This window comes from Dermacentor andersoni, chromosome 6, assembly GCF_023375885.2.
Source record: "Dermacentor andersoni chromosome 6, qqDerAnde1_hic_scaffold, whole genome shotgun sequence".
NCBI classification, from domain to species: Eukaryota; Metazoa; Arthropoda; class Arachnida; order Ixodida; family Ixodidae; genus Dermacentor; species Dermacentor andersoni.
Genome location: NC_092819.1, coordinates 1998932 through 2023716, shown reverse-complemented (window position 1 = coordinate 2023716; position 24785 = coordinate 1998932). Strand labels below are relative to the sequence as shown.

Sequence of the window (24785 nt, the reverse complement as noted above, 5' to 3'; positions counted from 1 at the left end):
GAAGAGGCTGTGATCTGGGGTACTGCGGTTGCGCCACATGTTTTCTTTTTTACCTTGTTTTGACACATCATACATCGTGACTTTTTCTTAGATACGTAGATTTCCAGTGACACTTTCTTGCCCTTTATCAAACATTTGTATATTCCATTGTATCTTCGCATTTCTAATGATCGAAGGCGAGTCAAATGAAAGTGAGCCAACCTGCCCCGCGCAATAATGGTTCGGTTCATTATTTGCGAGGCATGCGCATAGCACATAGGCATCTCATTTAAAAAAGTGACATGCAGGGGTGAAGATAAATGTTCTTTATTGCTCTTATACACTGGGTTGAACATGGTTGAGTGACATAATGGACACTCCAAAAGTTGAACAGCGTGGTGTGGTGGGGTTTTTGACAGATGAAAATGTTTCCCAAAAAGAATTAGACGCCGTATGGCTGCTGTGTGCGTTGTACATTGCATTTCATTTGCCACTGTGAAGCGTTGAAGCAAACGGTTCAATGAGTGACGTGAGAGCTGCAAAGACGATCCAAGACCGGGCCAAAGCCACCTTGCATTGTGGCGAAGTTGAATGTGCAGGGGCAGCTTTTAATTATTTTATTTTTGTTTTTTTGACGTCAACACCGCGTCACTGCGGGAAGTTTGAAAAGTTTAAGGTCGCTGCGCCACAAGGTGGCACTCGCGCGAATTAAACCCTCGTGTCCAGAAAAGCTGGATACGGTGACATGTTAATATAACGGCGCGTGTTTTACATTGATTCACAAAGATGACATCGATTGAGATATGCAATAGATAGGTGTACGACAACCTTCGTTTCTCGTATCTAAAGTATACCCAACAGAGGTCCCTCACATTTCCGGTGTTTGTTGTTGCAGCAGAGGTGTATAAATTTAGACGCGAATATGTATACCTGAGGTTTATATAATTATATATGTACACTCAAGTTTATTGAAATGGACATCTATATTCAAATACCATGCATACTATGCCAAGGAATTTTCCAATGAGCAAGAACATTGTTGTGGGGTGTGGTAAATCATACGATTAGGTTCTAGGCAATTGGGCAGCTTAGCGCAGTCATTCAGTGCGTCATTCCTGATGTTCACTTATATATGCGGCACTGTGCCGTTGAAATCGACACAGTAGAGAAGGTAGAATTTACAAAATGTCCACCTAGTTTTTTTAATAATTACCTACTGCAAGCGTTTTGAGCAAGCATGTCCATCCGTCCGTCCATCCATCCATCCATCTATCCATCTATCTATCTTGTTATGTGCACCCAGTTTTTCAAGTTGTCTACCAGCTTAGATGACTGTGTTGCTCTTCGTCACGGCTTCTACGCCGCTGTGATGGCCTAAGTTGTCTAATACCTTCTGCTTGTGGTCGAGCTGCCATCGTGTTCGTTGCATCGTCGTAATTCTATCCGACTCTCATCATGCCCAGTGCTTAAAGTCAAGGGGAGCCCGGGGCGGGCCCGGTCCCCCTTCCGTTTTTCAAGAAGGGGCTCGCTCCTCTTGGCAGGTCAACTATTAGCCCCGAGAAAGAGGAATGGCGCCGCCTGGCGGCAGCTTCAGATGACGTCACGGCCAGGACTCGAGTTTCGGCAGCCGCCCAGTAACGTGCGCCCGCTTCGTCGCACCGCACGGTGTTTGCGTTCGCTTTTTGCTTGCAGCAAGCTTCCGATGAACGACGAAAACAGCAGGGATCGTGTTTCAGGTAAGCAAACAACATTTGTGTGTACAATCGTCCTCAATGCGCGAACGAGAAACGCACGCGCTCCGTCGTGCACGCTTGGAAAGCGGTGCTCGGGCGATCGCTTTCGGATTCACTTTCACAACAGTTCTCCGCATGCGTCCGCGTACGTGTCCGACAGCGTTTTCTTTGGCACTTCGCCAAGCTTTCTATCTAAGCACAGTGCCAAGAGCGCTGTCAAGTCTCGCGAAACCTACCGAAAGTGACACCCGACAGTGATCACCATAGAACATTCCACCCTAGCTATTGTGTCAGTTTTCTTGTATGCTCACTGACGCACCTTGTTTAATTTCATGTTTACCTTGTAATAGCTAGCTGTTATCGTTTCAGATTATGTACACGAACGAGTTGAGGTGGTAAATGCTGGAGTTTCTTTCCTGCTGGCCGCTCGTCTCAATTCGTGCAGCGCCGCAGCAGCCGCGCTGTCACATGTATTAGTTTACATAACCTACTTGTAAATTATTTTTGTTCGCAGTTGCATTACCGCTGAGCAGCATCAACCGGTATGTGGACAAGGCGTGCGAGACGAGCCGGTGCCTCACTGAGGTGGAGGAGGTTTATTATGCGGGCCACGTCTTTGAGTGCGCCGTCGAAACAGCTGAGAACGCTCGTTTCGACTTTCTGGCGTTCGTCTTGCAAACGACTGCTATCAACAGTGCTCCTCATGAAGTGAAGATTACTGTTTGCGACGCGGTGGTAGATCGAGCCAGCTGTTCGTGCAAAGCAGGGTATGACTACTCGGTCACTGGCCGGCTGCTGGGAAGAAACCTTGTCCAAGTATGCGTAAGCATACCCCCTAAACATTAGTTGACCCACCCTCAAATTTAAGCTGGCTCTCTTGCAAATTTAAAGTTGGCCTACCCCCAAATTTTAAGTTGGTCAAATTTCAGTTGGCCCAGCTTTACCATAAGCTTCCCCGTGCGTTTTCCATGAATCCCTGTATCCTTACCTTCCTTATATCCCCCTCTCTCTCCTGTATACTTAGGGTATTATTCTATTTGCTTTAAATTGTTCTTTATCGCTTATAAAGCTACCCATCTGCATTTACACTATTAGATTAAGTAAATGTCGTAATTTTGCATATTACGCATTTTTGAGCACACAAAAGGCATTACACTTTTCGCGTGACGGCACTAGGGTACTCGCAAAGAATGCTTATGCCCTAATACTTAAGTTTCCATTTGACATCCGAAAGCACATGTTGCACTGTGTATTTGGCACTGTTTTGTTTGATATTTAGATATCCTAGGTGATTTCTTTTATTGCAAACAAATCTGTTTAATGTCTTCCATGGCAGATTGCGCTATTCTGTCAGATCAACTGTATTATTGGAAAGGTGCGCATTACTTGCACGATAAATTGCAACGTGGTTAGGTAACATCAATGATTCGCTAATTTTCTTCATAATTATTAACTTTGGGGCACATGTTCCAATTGCATAATTCAAGCCAAGCAGTATTCAAGTCACATCCATTTAGCAGAAATATTTGCCTAGCACCAATTTTCTTTTGTATATGTGGTGAAAACTACCTATATAAACATGTTTTTAAATGCTTTCCTGTTCCATTTAAACTAGTAACTTTCTTTTTTTTGCAGCGAAGCTGTTTTTGAAGTGTCTCTTTTTACTAAAGACTCACCTGTTGTAGGCTGCAAGGAGCATTAGTCTTGGCAGAAAAATTATTCCTTCAGACTGAAACTTCTCATCAGTCATTGTTCTAATGCATGGTAACAAGTTTAATGAATTTATAATTAGGCATTATTTATCGAAAAATATTATGCTTAACGACTAAGACCAATTTGTTAGGTTTAATATCTTTGGAATTGATATATCCTAACCATTTTTATTTTACAGAAAATACAAGTGTAAACACATTGTAGCTGTACTGCTGCATATTAATGCTGCCAGGACTTTCGACAAGCTCTCGCCAACTGACCAGCCACAGAAGTGGGGCAAGGAGCACAAAGAGCGTGTTAAACAAAAGTATGAGCCAAGAGCTATAGTCGACCTTCTATGTGCAAAGAAGGTTTGTATATATATTATTCTTTTAAAATTGAGAGGAATGAGAGGGAAAACAGCAAGTCCAATGCTGAAATGAAAGGCAGCTCACAATTTCTACTTTCAATGTTGGTTTGGTGAAAATGCTCTTGTAGATAGCCTTGCTGTTTGCATTTTCTTAAGCTGCAAGAACAGTTTCATGACTTCAACAAACGCACTAGCTTTACTGTAAACTATGTACTGCAAATGTTATTTACAGATGCCTTTGTCATAGGCACAGAGTACGAATGAAGTCATTAGTGCTAGCTGTTGAGTATAGTTAACAATATGCACACCTTAGGTGAATGCTTGACATCTCTTATTCTAAACAGAAGTAGGATGCAGCACTCTTTGAGGGCGCGAAAATATGAATTTTATGCTTGCCTATTAAGTTTGAGAGGTGTGAAAATGAATGCACAAACCTTAACGATAGATGCTCAACTATCGAATGGGTGCCGTGTTTACAACTAAGAAGTTTTCATCTAAAACATAACATTGGTGCTTCTCTTGTTGCTACATCTTCCAGGCAAAAATCAACAAGGCTCCCCAGCTGGAAGGCAACATACTTGAAAGACTTCTGGAGAATGTCAGCTATCAATCTGCAGCAAAAATGCACTTAGACAGAGGTACTGAATTAAGTATGCATTCAAATTTGGTTTGGCTTTTCGAATCTGAGTCTCATAGAGGACTGGCCAGCAGCAGCTGCTTGGCCCCTCAGCATAATCTCCTTATCAAGTGGCAGTAATGCAGTGCGCAAACATGTCCCAATACTGCAAAAATTTAATTTTGCATGTCTTTCCTATATTGAGTATTTGCAATGTAGTCGATGACACACGCCTAATGAGCTGCACTGCAACATATTGCTTAGTCAGACAGTGTGCAGTGTTTCGTTGTGGTTGCAACATAATTATATTAAAGAGAAGCACGTCATCAATAACCACAGTAGCAAATAACCAGTTTTAAGATGTGCCAGCTGTATTTATGTGAAGCTTTAGGCAGTTCACTGAGTTTAGCTAAGCCTGAAAAATATTAAGCACATTTTTAATCACACATCTGAGGCTGTGTGAGGTGTAAGTAAGGCTCATGCCTTCCAATATCCTTTATAGGCAGCTACATCTAGCAAAATTTGATGTTTATTGAACCAAACCTTGCGACTCTTTTGAACAGACTCCAACGTGTCTTCAAGGCATTTCTCCAGCTACAAACATTTGCTGCTAAGCATATGTTGCTTTGAAACCTTTAAACAGTGTCCGCTGTTCAAACGTAGGTGTCATGACTACCACAGCAATTAATTATCCAAGCATCTGTGTACTTTGCATCCAAGACAAAAAAGATTTTATCTGCTTCATCATATTTCTTGTGCATACCAATTTTCTTCATGCTACAGTGAAGGTTAATTGCGCATTATTTCTGGAAAAATGTATTTCCGCAACAGAAGCCATGTTGGAGCCAACCATAGAACCAAGATGTTCCACTTCTGAGCCAGCACCCAGAGACTTAACACTCATTGGTTCTTTGAAGGGGTTAAGAAGTTTTCTTGGCATCAGTGGTGAAGTGACAACAGAAGAGCTACTTGAACACTTGCAGGAAAGCAAGAGTCACGAAGACATAGTGATCGAAAATTTAACACGAGATCAGGCAAAATCTAGTCTGTGGTTGCGCCACAGGGTAGGCATGATCACAGCTTCTATTGCCTACAGCATATTTACCCGTGTAAAGACGTTGAGGACAAAGATGGGCCCACATGATTTGAGACCCTTGCTAAAGAACGTGATGCGGCAGAATAATGTCCGTACAGCAACAATGTGTCGTGGCAGTGCACTCAAAGGCAGCGCAAGAAAATGTCATCAAAGCCAGCGAGCCACTCAGGAGAATTTCGTTGTGAGGCAGTGTAGACTTTTCATTATGGAAGGCCGTCCTTACATGGGTGCGAGTCCAGATGGATTAGTAAAGTGCAACTGTTGTGCTGAGCGGGAACTGGAAATCAAATGCCCTGAATCCATGAAAAAATTCTTGGAAGAGAATATGGAGAAAAACAAAGAAAAGGCTTTGACTCAGAACCTAAAGCGTGCAACCACATATTTCTGCAAAGTGCGGGTACAAATGGGCATCACGGAAGTTCAGCATGCACATTTGTTTGTGTTTGTCAGGGAAGAAGATAATATTTGCATTCCAGTGCTATTTGATGAGGCATATTTCAGCGATTTGGCTGAAGGATCTTCCTATTTCTTTGAGCAGTACATACTGCCACATGTTCTTTTTACATGAACTGCCTTGTTTCAGTTGCACATGCAATTTTTTATGCATTGCACATAACCAAACTACAGCCTGCCTTTTTAAGGCACAAATGACTGATATATGAGGTTTAACATTCCAACGTAACAAAAGGCTTATTAGGGATGATGTCGGGGGACGTTTTACATCAATATTAGGTTTGCTACAACGTGACTAAAGCTTGGTATATAAGCATTTTGCTTATTTTTTGCTCTCCCAGTAGGAACAGAACCGAGAAAGAACCTGCAACTTCATGTTCAGCAACAGAATGCCATTGCCAAGTTAACTAAATACATAAAAAAATTGTATGTGCAATCAGAGAAAGCACTCCTAGAACGTTTGGAGACATCTGCAGTTTGAGGGCTTTTACTGATGTTCAGTGCAGTCCACTGTTAAAGGGAACAATGAAATGTGCGGCCCTTGCTTGGCTGGCAACCTAGCTGCATGTGGCTGCGGAAGCAATCTTAGTGCACTTCACAGGTGTGTCGAAAGGGGTGAGAGCTAACAACTATAACTTATCTGCTCCAAATCTAGATGATTGTACTGCTTCTAGAAAGGAAAATCTGGACATGCTGTGCACTAAAGTGTTTCCTTTAACAGTGGACTCCTCTGTACAGTGAGCAAGAAAATGCAAACACGGTAGCATGCTGTAGCACAAAAAAAAATTGGCATTATGTCACTATTAAAACACATTTGTGTGTAAGCAGCTGAGTCGTGCAGTGGCTAGAGCAATTTGTGATGCAACCCTGAACCATAACAGGCACTCGAATGACAGACTAGGAATCACAGGCAATGCATTTGTCTATGTGGCATTCTATGCATTTAATTTTTGGGTCACTGCATTATGCGATGCGACTGTGATATCGTAAATATAATTGTGATGTCTGAAACTCATCCTCGGGAATAACAGTAGTCATTTGTGGTTTAAGTTCCATGCCCAGCTTTCTACAAGGGTATCCAATCATGCTTGTATTTGCATTTTGTGTTAATTCACATGGGCTTCCATTGATACACTGATAAGTGCAAAGGCACCGTGTTAGATGCTCTCATTCTTTTGTCTACTGCTTATGTGGTCATGTCTGTGGGATATTTGGCTGATACTGTGATACTATGGTAGCCAGAAAATTGCTGATCATTACAGCAGGCGTAAAAAATGGAGTTTTACATGCCAAAACCACTTTCTGATTATGAGGCACGCCTACAGTAGGCGTCTGTAATTTTCAATATTTTTTTTTCCGTTTTCGGCTGGTGTTTGTTTTGTGATATAGTTGGTATGGCAACTAGCACGACTGTGTTGTGAAGATGAACAAGTGCCTCATGCAATTAAAGTTTTGGCTTACTTGTGTTTTGTGAAGCAATTGTGATATGAGAATGCTATAACTGTGATATCAGAAAGTCATCCCAGGGAATGACAGTAGTCACTTGTGGTTTATAGTCCATGCCTAGCTTTCTACGTGGGTATCCAATTATGCTTATATGTACCTTTCGTGTTAACTCACATGGGCTTCCAATGATACAATGATAAGTGCAAAGATGCTTTCAAGATGCTTTCATTTTTTGTCTACTGCTTATGTGGTCATGTTTGTGGGATATTTGGCTGACGTTGTGATACTATGGTATCCAGACAACTGCTGCTCATTACAGTAGGCGTCTGTAGTTATCAATTTTTTTGTTCATTTTCGGCTGGTGTTTGTTTTGTGATATAGTTGGTATGGCAACTAGCACGACTGTGTTGTGAAGGCAAACAAGTGCCTCATGTAAATAAATTTTTGGCTGACTGTGTTTTGTGAAGCAGCTGTGATGTTAGAATGCTATAACTGTGTTATCAGAAAGTCATCCCAGGGAATGACAGTAGTCACTTGTGGTTTATGTTCCATGCCCAGCTTTCTACGTGGGTATCCATCATGCCTGTATGTGCATTTCGTGTTAACTCGCATGGGCTTCCATTGATACAAGGATGATAATTGCAAAGGCACCATGTTACAAAGATGTTCTCATTTTTTTGTCTGCTGCTCATGTGGTTATGTTTGTGGTACATTTGGTTGTTACTGAAATACTAATATTAGGGCAGCCAGACAACTGTGGCACAGGACAGCAGGCATATGTAGTCTTACTTGTTTCGTTTCTGGCTGTTGTTTGTTTTGTAATTGGCATTAACTGGCATTGCTGTGTTGTGAAGACAAACAAGTGCCTCACCCAGTTAAATGTTTAGTTAGCTGCACACTTTAACACCACTGTGATAGTGTAAGGGATTATATCAGAATGACACCAGAAAAGCAGTTTCCATGAACAGTTCCTTTCTGGTTTGGCAATTGCTTGGCTTGCTTCTGGCACTCGGGCCGTTTGTTTCCTGTGACATATAGGGTTTCTGTTATTGTGGTAAAGAAAGAATGCAATTTTCAGGAGCACTACATTTTCTAGTTCTGATGTATTGCCGCCTATTTTGTCCAACTGTTATACTAAAACAAAGATATGCTGACAAGCATTACTGTGATATGTAGTGATGTAACTGCATTATGAAACAGGACAACAGTGAAGAATGCAGGCACACTGTTTTACGCATTGCATTTCTCATAAAATGTACAAACTTAGATTGGCATTATTGAAATAAATGCAAGAGTCGTGCATTTCTGGTGCTCAGGAAAAATAAAGGTGGTGCTTCTTGACAAGAAGCACAAAATCTGTTCTTCCAGTTTGCTTTACTAACCTATCAGTAGTGGGCAGTATTGAAATAAAACTAAAAAAATAATAAAAGTAAAAGTAATATTCTTGCATGCATATTATTTTTCAAAGCATACACCATGAGTACTGCATTTAAAGGCCTTCAGCTCCTGAAGCAGTTTTATAGTAGCTACAAAAATTAGGTGTTCGCACATCGAAAAGTATGCCACGAAGCAAAGGCTGAAAGGCAGTTCATGCTAGATGGTGTTTACTGTATAGTATCTTGTTGTACACATTCTGCAAGCTCGTTGCCCATTTTGTTGACAAGATCACTGCATTATTGTATCTTTAAAACATAAGGAGAGGTTGCTACCAGAATGTGCCATACCATGCAGTCTTTTTTACATGAACAAGTGTGCTGCTTTTTGCCATTAATGTAACTGCCCAAGGTCTTTTTTACAGGTTTGACAGCGCATGTTATTGGTCCTGCTCTTCCTTTCGTGTTCTTGGCAGGGAATAAAAATATTTACAAGCTAGCAGTAGTACTTACTATGCCAAATTCAATGAACAACCTGAAAGCTGGTCACTTTTGGTACTTATCTGTGCATATGTACTGCTACAACAATACAGTATGACAGACATTTCCGTGTGTGCCTGTATAAGCCTAAATAACTACAGTCTCCACAAAACATGTGCAGAATGGCTCTCTTAAAAAAGAAATGCTTTTTTTTACTACTCTAAATCATACAAACTAGAACTACGGACACTGCTGATGGTATTTTGTGCATTTTTGGTGTTTGATGACCACCACACTTGTTACAGCCAGAAATTTTCCTTCCACACAGACTATCCACTGTGTAAGTGTGCACATTGACAAAAACTTCACACTTTGAGCGGCTCCTTGGATAGATTTCTTTATTTTTAGACAATTCGTTCATCACATTTGTTAAATATCACACTTTGCCTGGCAGTTCACAAAGCTAATTGGTAAGAGCCAGTAATCACTGCAGAATTACTTCGGAGAGAGTTAACCTGATAAATACGCGCACCGAAATTATCAGTTGAAAAGGAACTTGTTGTTACTGAACAATGGCCTTGAGAGATTCACAGTTCCAGCAATTATTTGGAATATGCTGTCAATGTATGGCACAAAGTCGAGATCAAACCGATTTTTTAAAATGCGGTACAGTTTCATCCTTTGAATGGCCCTCTCCACATGTACTCGGGCGCTTGCTTTGGATTAGTTTCTCCTAGCTTCCTCTGCAGTGAGCTGTTTTTTCATGAGGAATGGAGGTCTGATCATTTTGATATTTTTTTCTTTGCAAAGTTCACCGATTAGGAAGCCTTTATCTACCATCACACTGTCAACATGGGGGATACGCTTGTCAAAAACTCTGCACTCCTTTTTGATGTATGTGTCAGATGCTTTCCCTCCATATGCCTGACTTACATAGCTAATTAAGCCTCCTGGTGTCTCACTCACCAGGACCTTTGCAGTGTACGTGCGCTTATAGTGGCTGTATGTGAGGAGCCTTGATACTAGATCTTTTGGGCGCTCAATTTCTATTTCAGTGCAGTCAAACACCATCCTCGTGTCTTTGTATTCTTTGAAATACATTGTGAGACAGTTCACAACTGCGGTCTTCGTTGGCCAGAAAATTGCATGCTCAAGAATGCTTGCTAGAATTACAACTGAATCCTTGAAAATGTTCGACACAGTTGTACGGTGGACATTAAACAACACCGCCAACAGAGAAAATGTCAAGTCATGATACAGCTTCATGTATGTGAGGAGCACAGCATCATCATCACTTAAGGATAAGCTTCGCGTTCCTTGACGCAACCGCATTTCTGTGTAAAGTTCTGTTATGCTGTAGAACAACTCGAAAGAGCCTATGCCTGTGAGGACAACAAGACCATGCTCATCGGGCACTTTTGCAATTGCGATAAGCTGTTCTCTTGCAAATAGGTTGTTTCTAGATACGGCCTGAATTCCAATTTCTTTAGACAGCTCCTCAGCCTCGGCACTTATCTCTGAAAAAAAGAAAGAACAGATTGAGCGTAACAATAATTAACATAAATTATAGCAGTCTCAAGTATTAATTAGTAGTACGAACAGCAGTAAAAGTGCTGCACTGTTTGCTGGATACCTTCTGATATTGGAGTGCAATCACCTGGACTCGCAGCCAGAGCTTCTGGAGGATGGAAATCTAAAATAAAATGAAACCAACTAAAAAGAGCAAAGTACTATACACCACAGTTAATGACGTGGGTGCCCGATGCAACACAAATTTGGCACATCAAATTTAGTATTACTTAAGGGATAAACATACCATCGCACTCTACTGGTTCTCTCTCTTCAGCCAGTGGTGCATCAAGTTCCAACATCGCGCTGCTCGAGCTTTCCTCTGCGCCTTCTTGGTATTTTTCTCCAGCGTCAGTGCAAATGGAAGATGTCTGTGGCAGCTTGTAAGAGCGTATGGGAATACGCTCTTACATACCCGAAATGTCCTTACCTAGCGTCTTGTATGCGGGATATACAAAATCCTCTTCTCTGAAGTGCTTGCTGCAGACGACGGCGTGTTTTGACGGCAGCTTGCCCATTCTAAACTTTATTAACCAAACTTTCTTAAGCTTCGTCGACTTCGGATAGAAGTGAAAACTTACACCATCGTCCTTGCGAGATTTACGTTGCGGAACGGAGCAGTAAGTCACCATCGTATCGCACAAAAGCGGGCGCGGGTGGTGCAGATCTAGGAGATCGTCGGCGGCGTAGCAGGCAAGTCCTTGCCGTGACGTCACATCGCTGCGATTGCAGCGGTGCCAATGTTCGTTCTCGGGGCTAATAGCACTGCGGCACCCATTCAACAAGCGCTGGAAGTTATTTTATTACCAGTAGTGCCTTTTGTGGGGCAATTCAATTCTCAAATTTTTCGAATGATGTCAGAGCGATTAATGTACGTATGTATGTATGTATGTATGTATGTATGTATGTATGTATGTATGTATGTATGTATGTATGTATGTATGTATGTATGTATGTATGTATGTATGTATGTGTGTATGTATGTATGTGAGCGTGTTTGTGTGCGCTCTCTATACGGTCGTCATCCTAATATAAGCCCCCCCAACCCGTCCCCTTCACTGAAGGGAGCCATGTTCATGCCAGTCCGCCATGCTCGGCCCACATTAATCATGCGCCTTCGTGGCCATGCATTCGTCATGATGCCGTCTTTCCATCTTCGTCACCCGAACTTCGGCATCAAAGCCGTGCCGTCCTCCTCAGGCATCCGCACTTTCATTTTGATGCGTTCATGGTCGTTCCGTTGTCGTCACTCCAGCTTCCCCATCCGACTCTTGTCACGTCATCGTCGACATGCATTCTTCATCCCACTGCCTACATACTGTTGTCATGCCATCGTCGTCCTCGCGGCATCGTAATGTAATCTTTGTCACACCCTCGTCGTGACGCGTGGCCGATTCTTCCTTTGTCGTCTTTATAATTTCACTCTAGTCGTGCCATCGTCGTCCGGTCATCGTTGTCACAGAGTCCTCTCCAAACCATTGTCATCGTGACTTGGTTGTCGCGCTGTCGCTTTACTATCATCACCACTTCAGAAACGCCAACCCAATGTCTTCTTGCCGTCGTCGTCATAACGCCTCCGTCGATCCATCGACGTCCTTCCTTCGAGATTTCATCGTAATCATGCTGTCGTAAATCAATCGTCATTATACGGCCGTTGTCAAGCCACCGTACTCATTGTGTAACTAATGTAGACTATCCCTCACAAAAATGCATCCTTACTTTCTTTAGAATTTCTTGCAACTTTCTGTCAACTTTATTAACATCCTATGTACTTTTACTTCCTATTAACGCATGTTACAAGAAAGTTGGTAGGCTCCGTTTTTACTTTCGTTTGAAGAAAATTAGTTAAAAGAAAATTTAAAGAAAGTTGGTAGGCTCTGCTCGTACTTTCATTTGAAGAAAGTTTGTTACAAAAGTTTAAAAAAGTTGGTAGGCGCTGTTTTTTCTTTTGTTAGAAGAAAGTTTGTTAAACGAAAGCTTTAGAAAAGTTGGTAGGCTCTGCTTTCACTTACGTTATCAGAAATTTGATTTAAGGAAAGTTGGCTAACCGTGTACTTTTGTTTAAAGAAAATTATAACAGTTGTATTTAATTGATTCGTTTGCTCATTTAACACTGCTATAAAGAAGCATAACAGGCGAAATTGGTAATACAATATTAGTACGAATACCACAGTGTCACAGTGATAATTCCTTCATGCAGTTTAAAAGAAAGCAACGAGGCAGAATAACTTTTTGCTTCGCGTGCACATGTAATCAGCAGAAGCAAAGGTAAAATATATTTGCCCTATCCAGTGACATTGTCTATTTGTAATGTTTCTTCTACTCTAAAAAAGAAAGATTTGAAACTGGTTTTGCCGTACGTGAGGCTTTTTCCCTTCAAATACGCATTGCCAGAAAAAATCTTCTTGACTATGCTAAATCTAAAAAGAGGCCATTCAAGCTTAACGTTGATAAGTTGAGGATTGATAAACAGGTACACATGTATGATTCTGCTTTAAACACTGTGATACAGTCTTCCAGATAGTGCAACCGCGCCCCGGCGACACGTCCACGGGAAATTAGTACGCGAGCTTCAAATGCTTGCAGGCTATCATCGGAGCTTAAAGTATCATTCACTAATATTTGTAGCATTCTCTCCAAGCGCACTGAACTGTGCTCTCACTTAGAAAGCAATGGTACTGACATATTATTATTAACAGAAACTTGGCTTAACTCAGACGTTGCTGATCACGAAGTTTCATTTGACACTAAGGATTATATCATTCACCGGAATGATCGGACCAATAGAAGCTTGGGGTGGTGGCGTCCTAGTCGCCATTAAAAAAAAACAGATCGAACATTTTCATGTTAATGTTTTCTCCCCACTGGAAATCTTGTGGGTTTGCATTCCTTATCTCTTATCAAGAATAACCCGTCAAAATTCTGGAAGATCATGTCACCGAAAAAGAAGGATGCTCATATCTCACTACAAGAATACGTCGGGGCGCCCATAAGTAAACAAGAGTGCCCGTTTGTTTTTAACACTTTCCTTAGATGTGTCTTTACACAAGAAAACCATTCCAGTATCCCACAGCTAACCGATGTCCACTATCAGTACATAGAACCTATAAACGTGACTGCTACTGGAATTGCATCTTTAATTAATTACCGCAAGTTATCAACTTGCTGTGGCATTGACGGCATAAATGCTAAAATCCTTGAGAACACCGTAAATCATTCCAATGTTATCCTCTGTAACATATTCGAGCAATCATTGTCTACCGGGGAAATACCTGATGATTGGAAAATCGCTAAAGTTATTCCCATTTTTAAAGCTGGTGATAGAAATCATGTCAGTAACTATCGCCCTACATATCTAACCTGTATCGCATGCAAACTCCGTGAACACATCGTCGCGTCGGGTATCGCGCATTACCTTGAACGCAATAACTTCTTTTCCCCGAACCAGCATGGATTTAGGAAGGGATATTCGTGTGTGAGCACGAGAGACATCTCTGTAAGGTGCCTCTGTGAGACATCTCTGTGAGACATCTCTGTAAGGTGCCTTGGGGTGGTCCCGTGCTGAAGATGCCCTCTCGGTGAGCGCATATTTCCCCCCTCATCTTTTAAGAGGTTCAATACATACAAGCATTTGTCTCGCAAACCAGATTTTTTTCAAGGGAATTTTCCACGTCTCAGTAATTTCTCTCGTCGTATTCGAGTGCTGATTGCCGTGTTATAGTTTGTTTACGAAGCTTTCCCTCAAGTCTAAATATTTTAAGGCAGTTTGTCGTGTGCGTATCATGGCCACGCACGCTTATATCGCCTTCCATTTCTCTACCACGGGTGCGCTTTAAAACCACGGCGCTGTAATTTTGCTTCAGAGACTTTCCTTTTCTTCCTTCTTCTCCGCCCTTAAACTGGCTCTCTTAACTACTACACAAAGAACAAAGCAACAGCGCGCGCATTAGATCCCATAGATGAGATGCATATTTACAATTAGTATTAGGGCTATAATTATATTCGAGTGCTGATTGCTGTGCTATCGTTTGTTACCGAAGCTTTCCCTCAAGTCTAAATATTTTAAGGCAGTTTGTCGTGTGCGTATCATGGCTACGCACGCTTATATCGCATTCCGTTTCTCTACCACGGGTGCGCTTTAAAACCACGGCGCTGCAGTTTTTGATTTTCTTTCCTTTCTTCTTCTCCGCCCTTAAACTGGCTCTCTTAACCACTACACGCAGAGACAAAGCAACAGCGCGCGCATGCGATCCCATATATATATATATATATATATATATATATATATATATATATATATATATAGATATATATATATATATAGAAAACTATCAGTCATAGCTCTCGTAGCATAGCCCTCTGGGCCGTTTCCTTTTTTTTTTCTTTTTTTTTCTTTCGAAAGTAGTCCTATTAGGCTTATTATAATTACACGAAGGTATTTCGCCGTCGTCAGCAGCAGTCCTTGGTATAGTTATTCTGGCGGCTAGCTTCCCACGCTATGCGTGCCGCCATCGCACCTGGTTAAGCTTTTCCTAGACGCTAGAGTTATGCTTTGTCCGCGCAACCTTGAGCGATCGGAAAGCGCGTTTTCCCCTCTTGGCCGGCGGAGAGGGGATGCTTCGTTCCGGCCGCGAAGCTCTCCACATCTCTGTAAGGTGCCTTGGGGTGGTCCCGTGCTGAAGATGCCCTCTCGGTGAGCGCATATTTCCCCCCTCATCTTTTAAGAGGTTCAATACATACAAGCATTTGTCTCGCAAACCAGATATTTTTTCAAGCGAATTTTCCACGTCTCAGTAATTTCTCTCGTCGTATTCGAGTGCTGATTGCCGTGTTATAGTTTGTTTACGAAGCTTTCCCTCAAGTCTAAATATTTTAAGGCAGCTTTCCTAGCCTCTAAAGCCGCTCGAGTTCGCTCTTCTCCTCGAGCGGCCATTTTTCCTAGAAAGTATGCCTTCCAACCTGAGTCTCCTTCCACGTAAGTGTGAGGCTCGGAGCAGGAGGTGTGGCGCTTGAAAGTAGCCTGGGGCCTGACGAACCAACCTGCTGAGCTATCTTTCCGGGCAACATCGAAGGGTCACGAGTTCAAATCACCTGTTATGTTCCTTTTTTCTCGCCCCTTTTTCTTTCTTTTCTTTCTTTCTTTTAATGTATTTTCCTTTATTTTATCGCTGTACGGGCACCCTCCTAAAAAAAAAAGAAAAAGAAAGATATACATCTTCAAATATGTATGGCCTCACATGTGCAGGTCATAAATACCAGGTTCTCTAGCCGAGTGCCATCCATGCGGTATAACCGAGCTCAGGTTGGTCCATCTTGACTGATCAAATAGGGCACCACTGCAGGTTAAATGAGGCGTACAACTCCTGCGGGACCCGCCGTGGTTGCTCAGTGGTTACGGTGTTAGACTGCTGAGCACGAGGTCGCGGGATCGGACCCCGACCACGGCGGCCGCATTTCGATGGGGGCGAAATGCGAAAACACCCGTGTACTTAGAATTAGGTGCACGTTAAAGAACCCCAGGTGGTCGAAATTTTCGGAGTCCTCCACTACGGCGTGCCTAATCAGAAAGTGGTTTTGTCACGTAAAACCCCATAAATTAATTTTTAATTTAACTCCTACGGGGACGGTAGAGTATCCGTCTCCAGTGCAAGAGGACCGTGATCCAAATCCCGGTGCCGCGCAATTCTCCACCGGAAAATACAAAAAAAAAAAAAAACCGTGTGTTGAGAAAATTGCACAAACAGGCCTGGAGTGCGGCCTGATCCCGGTGACCAGAACCGGTAACGCACTCTCTCACCAGAGCAGGATTGGCCACCCTGGTGGAGTACTTGGCCACAACCTCCTATATGAATACAACAATCGAACCCCGGCCCTCAGTCCCCAGCAGCCGCGAAGCAACTGACCACGGCGGCGGTCAGATCTGTGACGCTGCAGAGGGTGCTAAGAATACCTGGCTCCGGACAGGCCGCCATTGGAATCTGAACCTGGCAACGTTTAACGTTAGAACGCTATCTAGTGAGGCGAGTCTAGCAGTGTTATTGGAGGAATTAGAGGGTAGTAAATGGGATATAATAGGGCTCAGTGAAGTTAGGAGGCCAAAAGAAGCATATACAGTGCTCAGAAGCGGGCACGTCCTGTGCTACCGGGGCTTAGCGGAGAGGCGAGAACTAGGAGTCGGATTCCTGATTAATAAGAATATAGCTGGTAACATACAGGAACTCTATAGCATTAACGAGAGGGTGGCATGTCTTGTTCTGAAACTTAACAAGAGGTACAAAATGAAGGTTGTACAGGTCTACGCCCCTACATCTAGTCATGATGACCAGGAAGTCGAAAGCTTCTATGAAGACGTGGAATCGGTGATGGGTAAAGTCAAAACAAAATACACCATACTGATGGGCTACTTCAATGCCAAGGTAGGCAAGAAGCAGGCTGGAGACAAGGCAGTGGGGGAATATGGCATAGGCACTAGGAATAGCAGGGGAGAGTTATTAGTAGAGTTTGCGGAACAGAATAATGTGCGGATAATGAATACCTTCTTCTACAAGCGAGATAGCCGAAAGTGGACGTGGAGGAGCCCGAACAGCGAGACTAGAAATGAAATAGACTTCATACTCTGCGCTAACCCTGGCATCATTCAAGATGTAGACGTGCTCGGCAAGGTACGCTGCAGTGACCACAGGATGGTAAGAACTCGAATTAGCCTAGACTTGAGGAGGGAACGAAAGAAACTGATACACAAGAAGCCAATCAATGAGTTAGCGGTAAGAGGGAAACTAGAGGAATTCCGGATCAAACTACAGAACAGGTATTCGGCTTTAACTCAGGAAGAGGACCTTAGCGTTGAAGCAATGAACGACAATCTCATGGGCATCATTAAGGAGGGCGCAATAGAAGTCGGTGGTAACGCCGTTAGACAGGAAACCAGTAAGCTATCGCAGGAGACGAAAGATCTGATCAAGAAACGCCAATGTATGAAAGCCTCTAATCCTACAGCTAGAATAGAACTGGCAGAACTTTCTAAGTTAATCAACAAGCGTAAGACAGCGGACATCAGGAACTATAATATGGATAGAATTGAACAGGCTCTCAGGAACGGAGGAAGCCTAAAAACAGTGAAGAAGAAACTAGGAATAGGCAAGAATCAGATGTGTGCGTTAAGAGACAAAGCCGGCAATATCGTTACTAATATGGATGAGATAGTTCAAGTGGCTGAGGAGTTCTATAGAGATTTATACAGTACCAGTGGCACCCACGACGATAGTGGAAGAGAGAATAGCCTAGAGGAATTCGAAATCCCACAGGTAACGCCAGAAGAAGTAAAGAAAGCCTTAGGAGCTATGCAAAGGGGGAAGGCAGCTGGGGAGGATCAGGTAACAGCAGATTTGTTGAAGGATGGTGGTCAGATTGTTCTAGAGAAACTGGCCACCCTGTATACGCAATGCCTCATAACCTCGAGCGTACCGGAATCTTGGAAGAACGCTAACATAATCCTAATCCATAAGAAAGGGGACGCCAAAGACTTGAAAAATTATAGACCGATCAGCTTACTGTCCGTTGCCTACAAAGTATTTACTAAGGTAATCGCAAATAGAATCAGGAACACCTTAGACTTCTGTCAACCAAAGGACCAGTCAGGATTCCGTAAAGGCTACTCAACAATAGACCATATTCACACTATCAATCAAGTGATAGAGAAATGTGCAGAATATAACTGAACTAACGCAGAAGAGCGACAACGGTCCAGGAGCAGAAAGGCAACTGTCTTTATTGCCAAGAACGGCTTGTTCTTATACAGAAAACCCTATGACGTCACAGGGTCATGTGGCGTCACTATATCAGGGCATAGTTAGATATCACAAGACGTCACACACGAAGCTTGCGCTACGACAATAACCAACCCTTATATATAGCTTTCATTGATTACGAGAAAGCGTTTGATTCAGTCGAAACCTCAGCAGTCATGGAGGCATTACGGAATCGGGGTGTAGATGAGCCATATGTAAAAATACTGGAAGATATCTATAGCGGCTCCACAGCCACCGTAGTCCTCCACAAAGAAAGCAACAAAATCCCTATAAAGAAAGGCGTCGGACAGGGAGATACGATATCTCCAATGCTATTCACAGCATGTTTACAGGAGGTATTCAGAGGCCTGGAGTGGGAAGAATTGGGGATAAAAGTTGATGGAGAATACCTTAGCAACTTGCGATTCGCTGATGATATTGCCTTGCTTAGTAACTCAGGAGACCAATTGCAGTGCATGCTCACTGACCTGGAGAGGCAAAGCAGAAGGGTGGGTCTGAAAATTAATCTGCAGAAAACTAAAGTATTGTTTAACAGTCTCGGAAGAGAGCAGCAGTTTACGATAGGTAGCGAAGCACTGGAAGTGGTAAGGGAATACATCTACTTAGGGCAGGTAGTGACCACGGATCCGGATCATGAGACTGAAATAACCAGAAGAATAAGAATGGGTTGGGGTGCGTTTGGCAGGCATTCTCAAATCATGAACAGCAGGTTGCCACTATCCCTCAAAAGGAAAGTGTACAACAGCTGTGTGTTACCAGTACTCACATATGGGGCAGAAACCTGGAGGCTTACGAAAAGGGTTCTGCTGAAACTGAGGACGACGCAACGAGCTATGGAAAGAAGAATGATGGGTGTAACGTTAAGGGATAAGAAAAGAGCAGATTGGGTGAGGCAACAAACGCGGGTAAACGACATCTTAGTTGAAATCAAGAAAAAGAAATGGGCATGGGCCGGACATGTAATGAGGAGGGAAGATAACCGATGGTCACTAAGAGTTACGGACTGGATTCCAAGGGAAGGGAAGCGTAGCAGGGGACGGCAGAAAGTTAGGTGGGCGGATGACATTAAGACGTTTGCAGGGACAACATGGCCACAACTAGTACATGACCGGGGTAGTTGGAGAAGTATGGGAGAGGCCTTTGCCCTGCAGTGGGCGTAACTAGGCTGATGATGATGATGATGATGATGATGATTCGTGTGACACACAGTTAATACAATTCACTAGCGAACTTTTTGTAACATGGATTAAGGTTTCCAGACTGACTGCATTTTTCTTGGCTACTCCAAGGCATTCGATCGCGTTCCACACTCCCGCCTAATAGCTAAACTATCGTCACCGCACTTACATTCTTCAACGATCTCATAGTTGCGTAATTTCCTGTCATTTCGTAAACAGTTCACCGTCGTTGACGGATATTCGTCCAATTTAACTGACGTCTCCTCCGGTGTTCCCCAGGGAAGCGTCTTGGGTCCATTATTGCTTTTAATCTACATCAATGACGTGCCGTCTAACATTACTTCAACCATTAGACTTTTCGCAGACGACTGCATAATATAACGGAAAATTAGCTCACCCTCTGAACCCCTTGAACTTCAGAACGACTTAGAACAAATCACTAACTGGTGCACATCCTGGCAAATAACGCTGAATCGTGACAAATGCAGAACTGTGACTTTTACCCGCAAAAAGACGCGTTCAGCCTTCCCATACTCACTAAATTCTAACCCTTGTGCGCATGCGACGTCATACAAGTACCTTGGCGTATATCTCACTGTGAATATTTGCTGGAAGACTCACAATAATAATATGACCGCCAAAGCATCGCGTACTCTTGGCTGTCTGAAGCGTAACCTTTGAGATGCCCCATTAACCACTTGAAAACTAGCCTACCAGACATTTGTTCGTCCTCAACTTGAATTCGCCTCGCCCATATGGTCACCGCATCAAGCTTATCTAATACAAACACTGGGACGAATTCAGAACCGCGCGGAAATATGACTGACAGACTAGCGTTACTAACCTGAAGTTCTCGCTATCACTCCCGACGCTAGAGCTGCGAAGGAAGGTCGCTTTGCTCTGTCTTTTCCACAAAATAATTCATAGTCAGCATCCTACTACCCTTCCCCTTACCGAACCACATCGTACATCCCGTCGTCTTTGTAATAGCCACAGCTTTAAGCGCATATTTGGCCGAACCACGGCTATTAATTCATCAGCGCTTCTGCGTGCCATAAACTACTGGAATGATCTTCCTGATGGCATCGTTGCCATTCATGACTCTGCATTCTTCAAAGCCCAAGCACTTCTCCGATTTTCTTAGCTGTTTTACTCACTGCCTTGTACTTTGTTAGTCACCCTTTTAGCCGCCATTTCAATGTTCATTCAGAGATTGCATATACGTTGCACTATTTTTCTGGCCTTATATTTGTAGCTTTATACTTGTCATTACTTCTCTACGTCCTGTGAAACTTACCCATTGTGTAATGATGCATGAGCTGCTTTTTTTTGTGTCCATTTTGTGTACATGCCCCCCTCACACAATACTCCTATTTGGAGCCTGTGAGTATTTTGAATAAATAAATAAATAGACTTTTACACATTGGTAATCAAACCATTTACTTCTCCGTGTGAAGCAGAGACGCTACCACTGCTTCATCTAAAACAGTTGTACTATTGTATTTTTGACATATTGTAAGCCTCTTTGTTATTGTTCGCGACGCTTTGTTTTTTACCTCGGCTTGTTGAGAAATCTTTCTTATACTATTCGATGCAAATTATACACAAAACTTAGTTGTCTCAGAAATGCAGTACCTGCGGTCGCTGTTAGAAGTGTTTTCCTTTCATAACTGCGGGTGATCGCTATGTTGAGATTGGTGGTCGAAGAAAAGTACGACAGCACGAATCCCGTAAATGCTCGCTTGGGTACACAACTGTAAAATTTATTATTGTTTGGTTGAGCAATGAAAGTAGTGAAAGTGAACCTAGCACGGCCGCATCTGTTTGTTTACGCGTGCGTGCAAACAGTACGCTTGTTGCACTTCGGCCAAAACTCCAGCTGGTGAAGCACGCCAGCTATCGCCACATTTTGTCGTCTTTATTCCTGAAGCTAAGACGAAATATGTTCTCGCCAATTCAAGATGAGGGGACATATTCTCGAGCACACGACATTTTGCGCATAGGAAGCCTGTGTATGGGCGGTGATCATGAATTTGTGCTCGCCAGCCGGTAAGGAAGCCTGCAGTATGGTGTACTATACCCGTAGGCCGCCCGCCATTGCAAGCAGACGGAGCTGCACGGGCAGTGCGTTTATTGGCTCGTGTTGGCCAACTAAAGTACGCTCATGGTTCGGCTTCTATCCCTGTCAGGGGCGTAGCCAGGGGGGGGGGGGGCTTATGGGGCTTCAGCCCCCCCCGAAATTTTTTTTTGCTGTCCATGCATCGCCGACAAAAGCAACCCCCGGCGCCGGAAATCATTCTGGATTTTGTCTAGAGCGTCTTTTTCACGTTCGAAAAGCCATTGGCAACACCCATGCACCGGGAGTCACATAACGCAAGCAGCCCCATCCGAGCACGAAGTTTCAAGGATGTTTTCATGGCGAACGGGCTCGCCGCGGCATCTCGCGGAGGCCGCGGAATCTACACTCTATCATGGAATTTACGGAGCGCGTGGATATCAATTCCGAAACTTTATGTGTATAAAGTTCTCGTAATCTTTTGATGTGAAAGGTGCATTGACATTTCCAAACGTGTGCTTTAGATTTTCCATTGCGGAACTCGTAAGTTTAATGCTCCCATAAATATTTGACGCCAAAGGTGCATTGACTTTTCCAAAGTCGCACATCGGGCCATACAACGAGACAAGCCAAGTCAACACGCTATCAGACAAGTTGACAGAGCCCGCAGCGAGGCCCGATGAGACGAAGCGTTGTGGTGGTTCATTCGTGCCGTCATGTCACATAAAAAAATATAAACATTTTTTTTTTCACTTGCGCCAAAGCATCCAGTGATGACACTAAAGTCAGCCAAGGCAACCACGTTGTTATTTATTTTTTCTACTTTGACATTTAATCGCGAGGACACATTCAGCCTCTCGAATTTTTTTTGTTCTCGCTTCCCTACCCGCGCGCTGCCAGAGCCAGCCAGCGCGCATGCGTTTTTCTCGCGTTGCCCCGACCACCGCGCGGCGCACTTCGGTGCGCGTTCGGTTTTCTCTGGCCGAGTGCATTTTCGCCTGGCAGAGCTTTGGACGCTATCTAGCTAGCCGACGAGAAAAAGAAACAATGGCCGCTAGCCGCCATCACTGTGGGGACTCGACAGATTGCAGCGCGTTCGCTTGAGCGCAACCTCTCCAGAAAGTCTTGTCTCGCCGGTGTAGGATACCGAGCAGTATGCGCATGGTTCTTGGTCGACCAAGCGTCTCGTGTTTTCTTCGATATTCCTTTAATATCCATATTAGTTGCCCAATGTAGGCATTCGATTGTGACCAACATACCTTGCGTTTTTTTTTGTTCATTACGGTGCCCCCGCTCCACAAAAGGAAGGAAGAAGCGTTGTGGTAGTGCAGCGAATTGTCGCATGGTGAAAGTGGTATTTTGTTACTTCTTTTGTGAAAAGTAATGGGCCAGGGGCGTTTCAGCTGCCGGATACTCTTATTATATTATTGCGACCGCAATTATATGAACACTATGCGCATTCCTGCCGTCGCCGTCGCCCTCATGTTCCGCATAAAGTCCAAGTGCGATAACATCGTGACCCCGCGCCGCATGCTGTATGTGCGAGTGAAAGCGTGTGGGGGGGTGGGGGGGCCGACGATAGTGGCTCAATCTTGTGTGCGCAAGGGAGAAAAGTGAGGAGCAAGCGCGTCGCCTTCCGTCGCGCGCGATACATCGGGGGGAGTGGATGGAATGGGGGCAGGATCTAGGATTCTGTGAATCTGTGATTGCGCAACATGTTTATTTGCCTTGTTTGACGCATTATATACCATGACTTTTTCTTAGATACGTAGATTTATTGGAGACTTACTTATCGGTATGTTTAAATGTCTTGTTGCGAGATTTTGTGTATACGTGCAGTGAACTTCGTTTCCAGTGGCACTTTTTTGCGCTTTATCAAGCTGCATCTTCGCATTTGTATATTCCATTGTATATTCGCAATTCTAATGTACGAAGGCGAGTCAAATTAAAGTGAGCCTACCCACCCCGCGCAATTATGGTTCTGTTCATTATCTGCAAGGCCTGCGCGTAGCACACGGGCATCTCTCATTTACAACAGTGACACGCAGGTGTGAGGATAAATGTTCTTTAATGCTCTCATACACTAGGTTGAACATGGTTGCGTGCCGTAATGGACTCTCCAAAGGTTAAGCAGCGTGGTGCCGTCAGGTTTTTGACAGCTGAAGGTGTTTCCCAAAAAGAAATTAGTCGCCGTATGGCTGCCGTGTACATGGAACATTGCATTTCATTGGCCACTGTGAAGCGTTGGAACAAACGGTTCATAGACGGATGTGAAAGTTGTGAAGACGATCCAAGATCGGGCCAAAGCCACCGTGCAATCACCTTCAACACAACTGCAAAGGTTGACGAGCTGGCTGATGAGACAAGAACGGAGGATAAGCATCGATGAACTGGCAGAGTGTGTGAACATCAGTCACGGTTTGGTTCACGCCATAATTCATGAACATCTCGGTTATCGGCTCTTGTGTGCGCAATGGATGCTCAAGATTTTGAACCACCGCCAGAATAAGGAGAAGATCGGCGCTGCCTTTACTCATCTGATCCGGTATCACAATAAAGGTGACGATTTCTTGTCTGCAATTGTGATCGGAGACGAACCATCATGTCACTACTACGAGCCTGAAACACGACGGCAAAGCTTACAATGGAAACATTCCAATTCACCTCCCCCAAAGAAAGCAAAGGCAGTCATTTCCGCCAGAAAGGTGCTGTTGACTTTTATTTTTCGATCGTCAGGGGCCATTACTGATAGAATTTGCTAAATCTTGAGAGACTATCAATTGATTCCGATATTGTGAAACACCGGATCGGCTGCGTGTCGCAATCAAGAACAAACTACGTGGAAAATTGACGAATGGGGTCATCCTGTTCCACGACAATGCCCGTTCCCACGTCGCTGATGTGGTTAATACGAAACTGGTAAAGTTCAAGCGGGA

The 24785-nt window shown here is 43.6% G+C and overlaps 2 protein-coding genes across 3 annotated transcripts; one reads left to right on the top strand and one right to left on the bottom strand.

Moving 5' to 3' along the window:
- Positions 1-1681: 1681 nt before the first annotated feature.
- Positions 1682-9257, top strand: LOC126521507 (uncharacterized). 2 transcript variants are annotated; one of them, XM_050170217.3, is made up of 5 exons: positions 1682-1715; positions 2227-2479; positions 3604-3775; positions 4313-4424; positions 5225-9257. In XM_050170217.3, exons 1-5 carry the CDS (start codon positions 1682-1684, stop codon positions 6052-6054), a joined length of 1401 nt encoding a protein of 466 aa, XP_050026174.2. In that variant the 3' UTR covers positions 6055-9257. The 2 variants fall into 2 exon arrangements, 1 of the variants encoding a protein (XP_050026174.2); XR_011895067.1 differs by lacking the exons at positions 1682-1715; positions 4313-4424; positions 5225-9257 and having other exon boundaries at positions 2395-2534; positions 3604-3689.
- A 345-nt stretch (positions 9258-9602) lies between these two features.
- Positions 9603-11202, bottom strand: LOC126521601 (uncharacterized). The gene is made up of 3 exons (XM_072288622.1): positions 11055-11202; positions 10872-10931; positions 9603-10755 (listed from the first exon to the last, which is right to left on the bottom strand). Exons 1-3 carry the CDS (start codon positions 11107-11109, stop codon positions 9962-9964), a joined length of 909 nt encoding a protein of 302 aa, XP_072144723.1. The 5' UTR covers positions 11110-11202; the 3' UTR covers positions 9603-9961.
- Positions 11203-24785: the final 13583 nt, after the last annotated feature.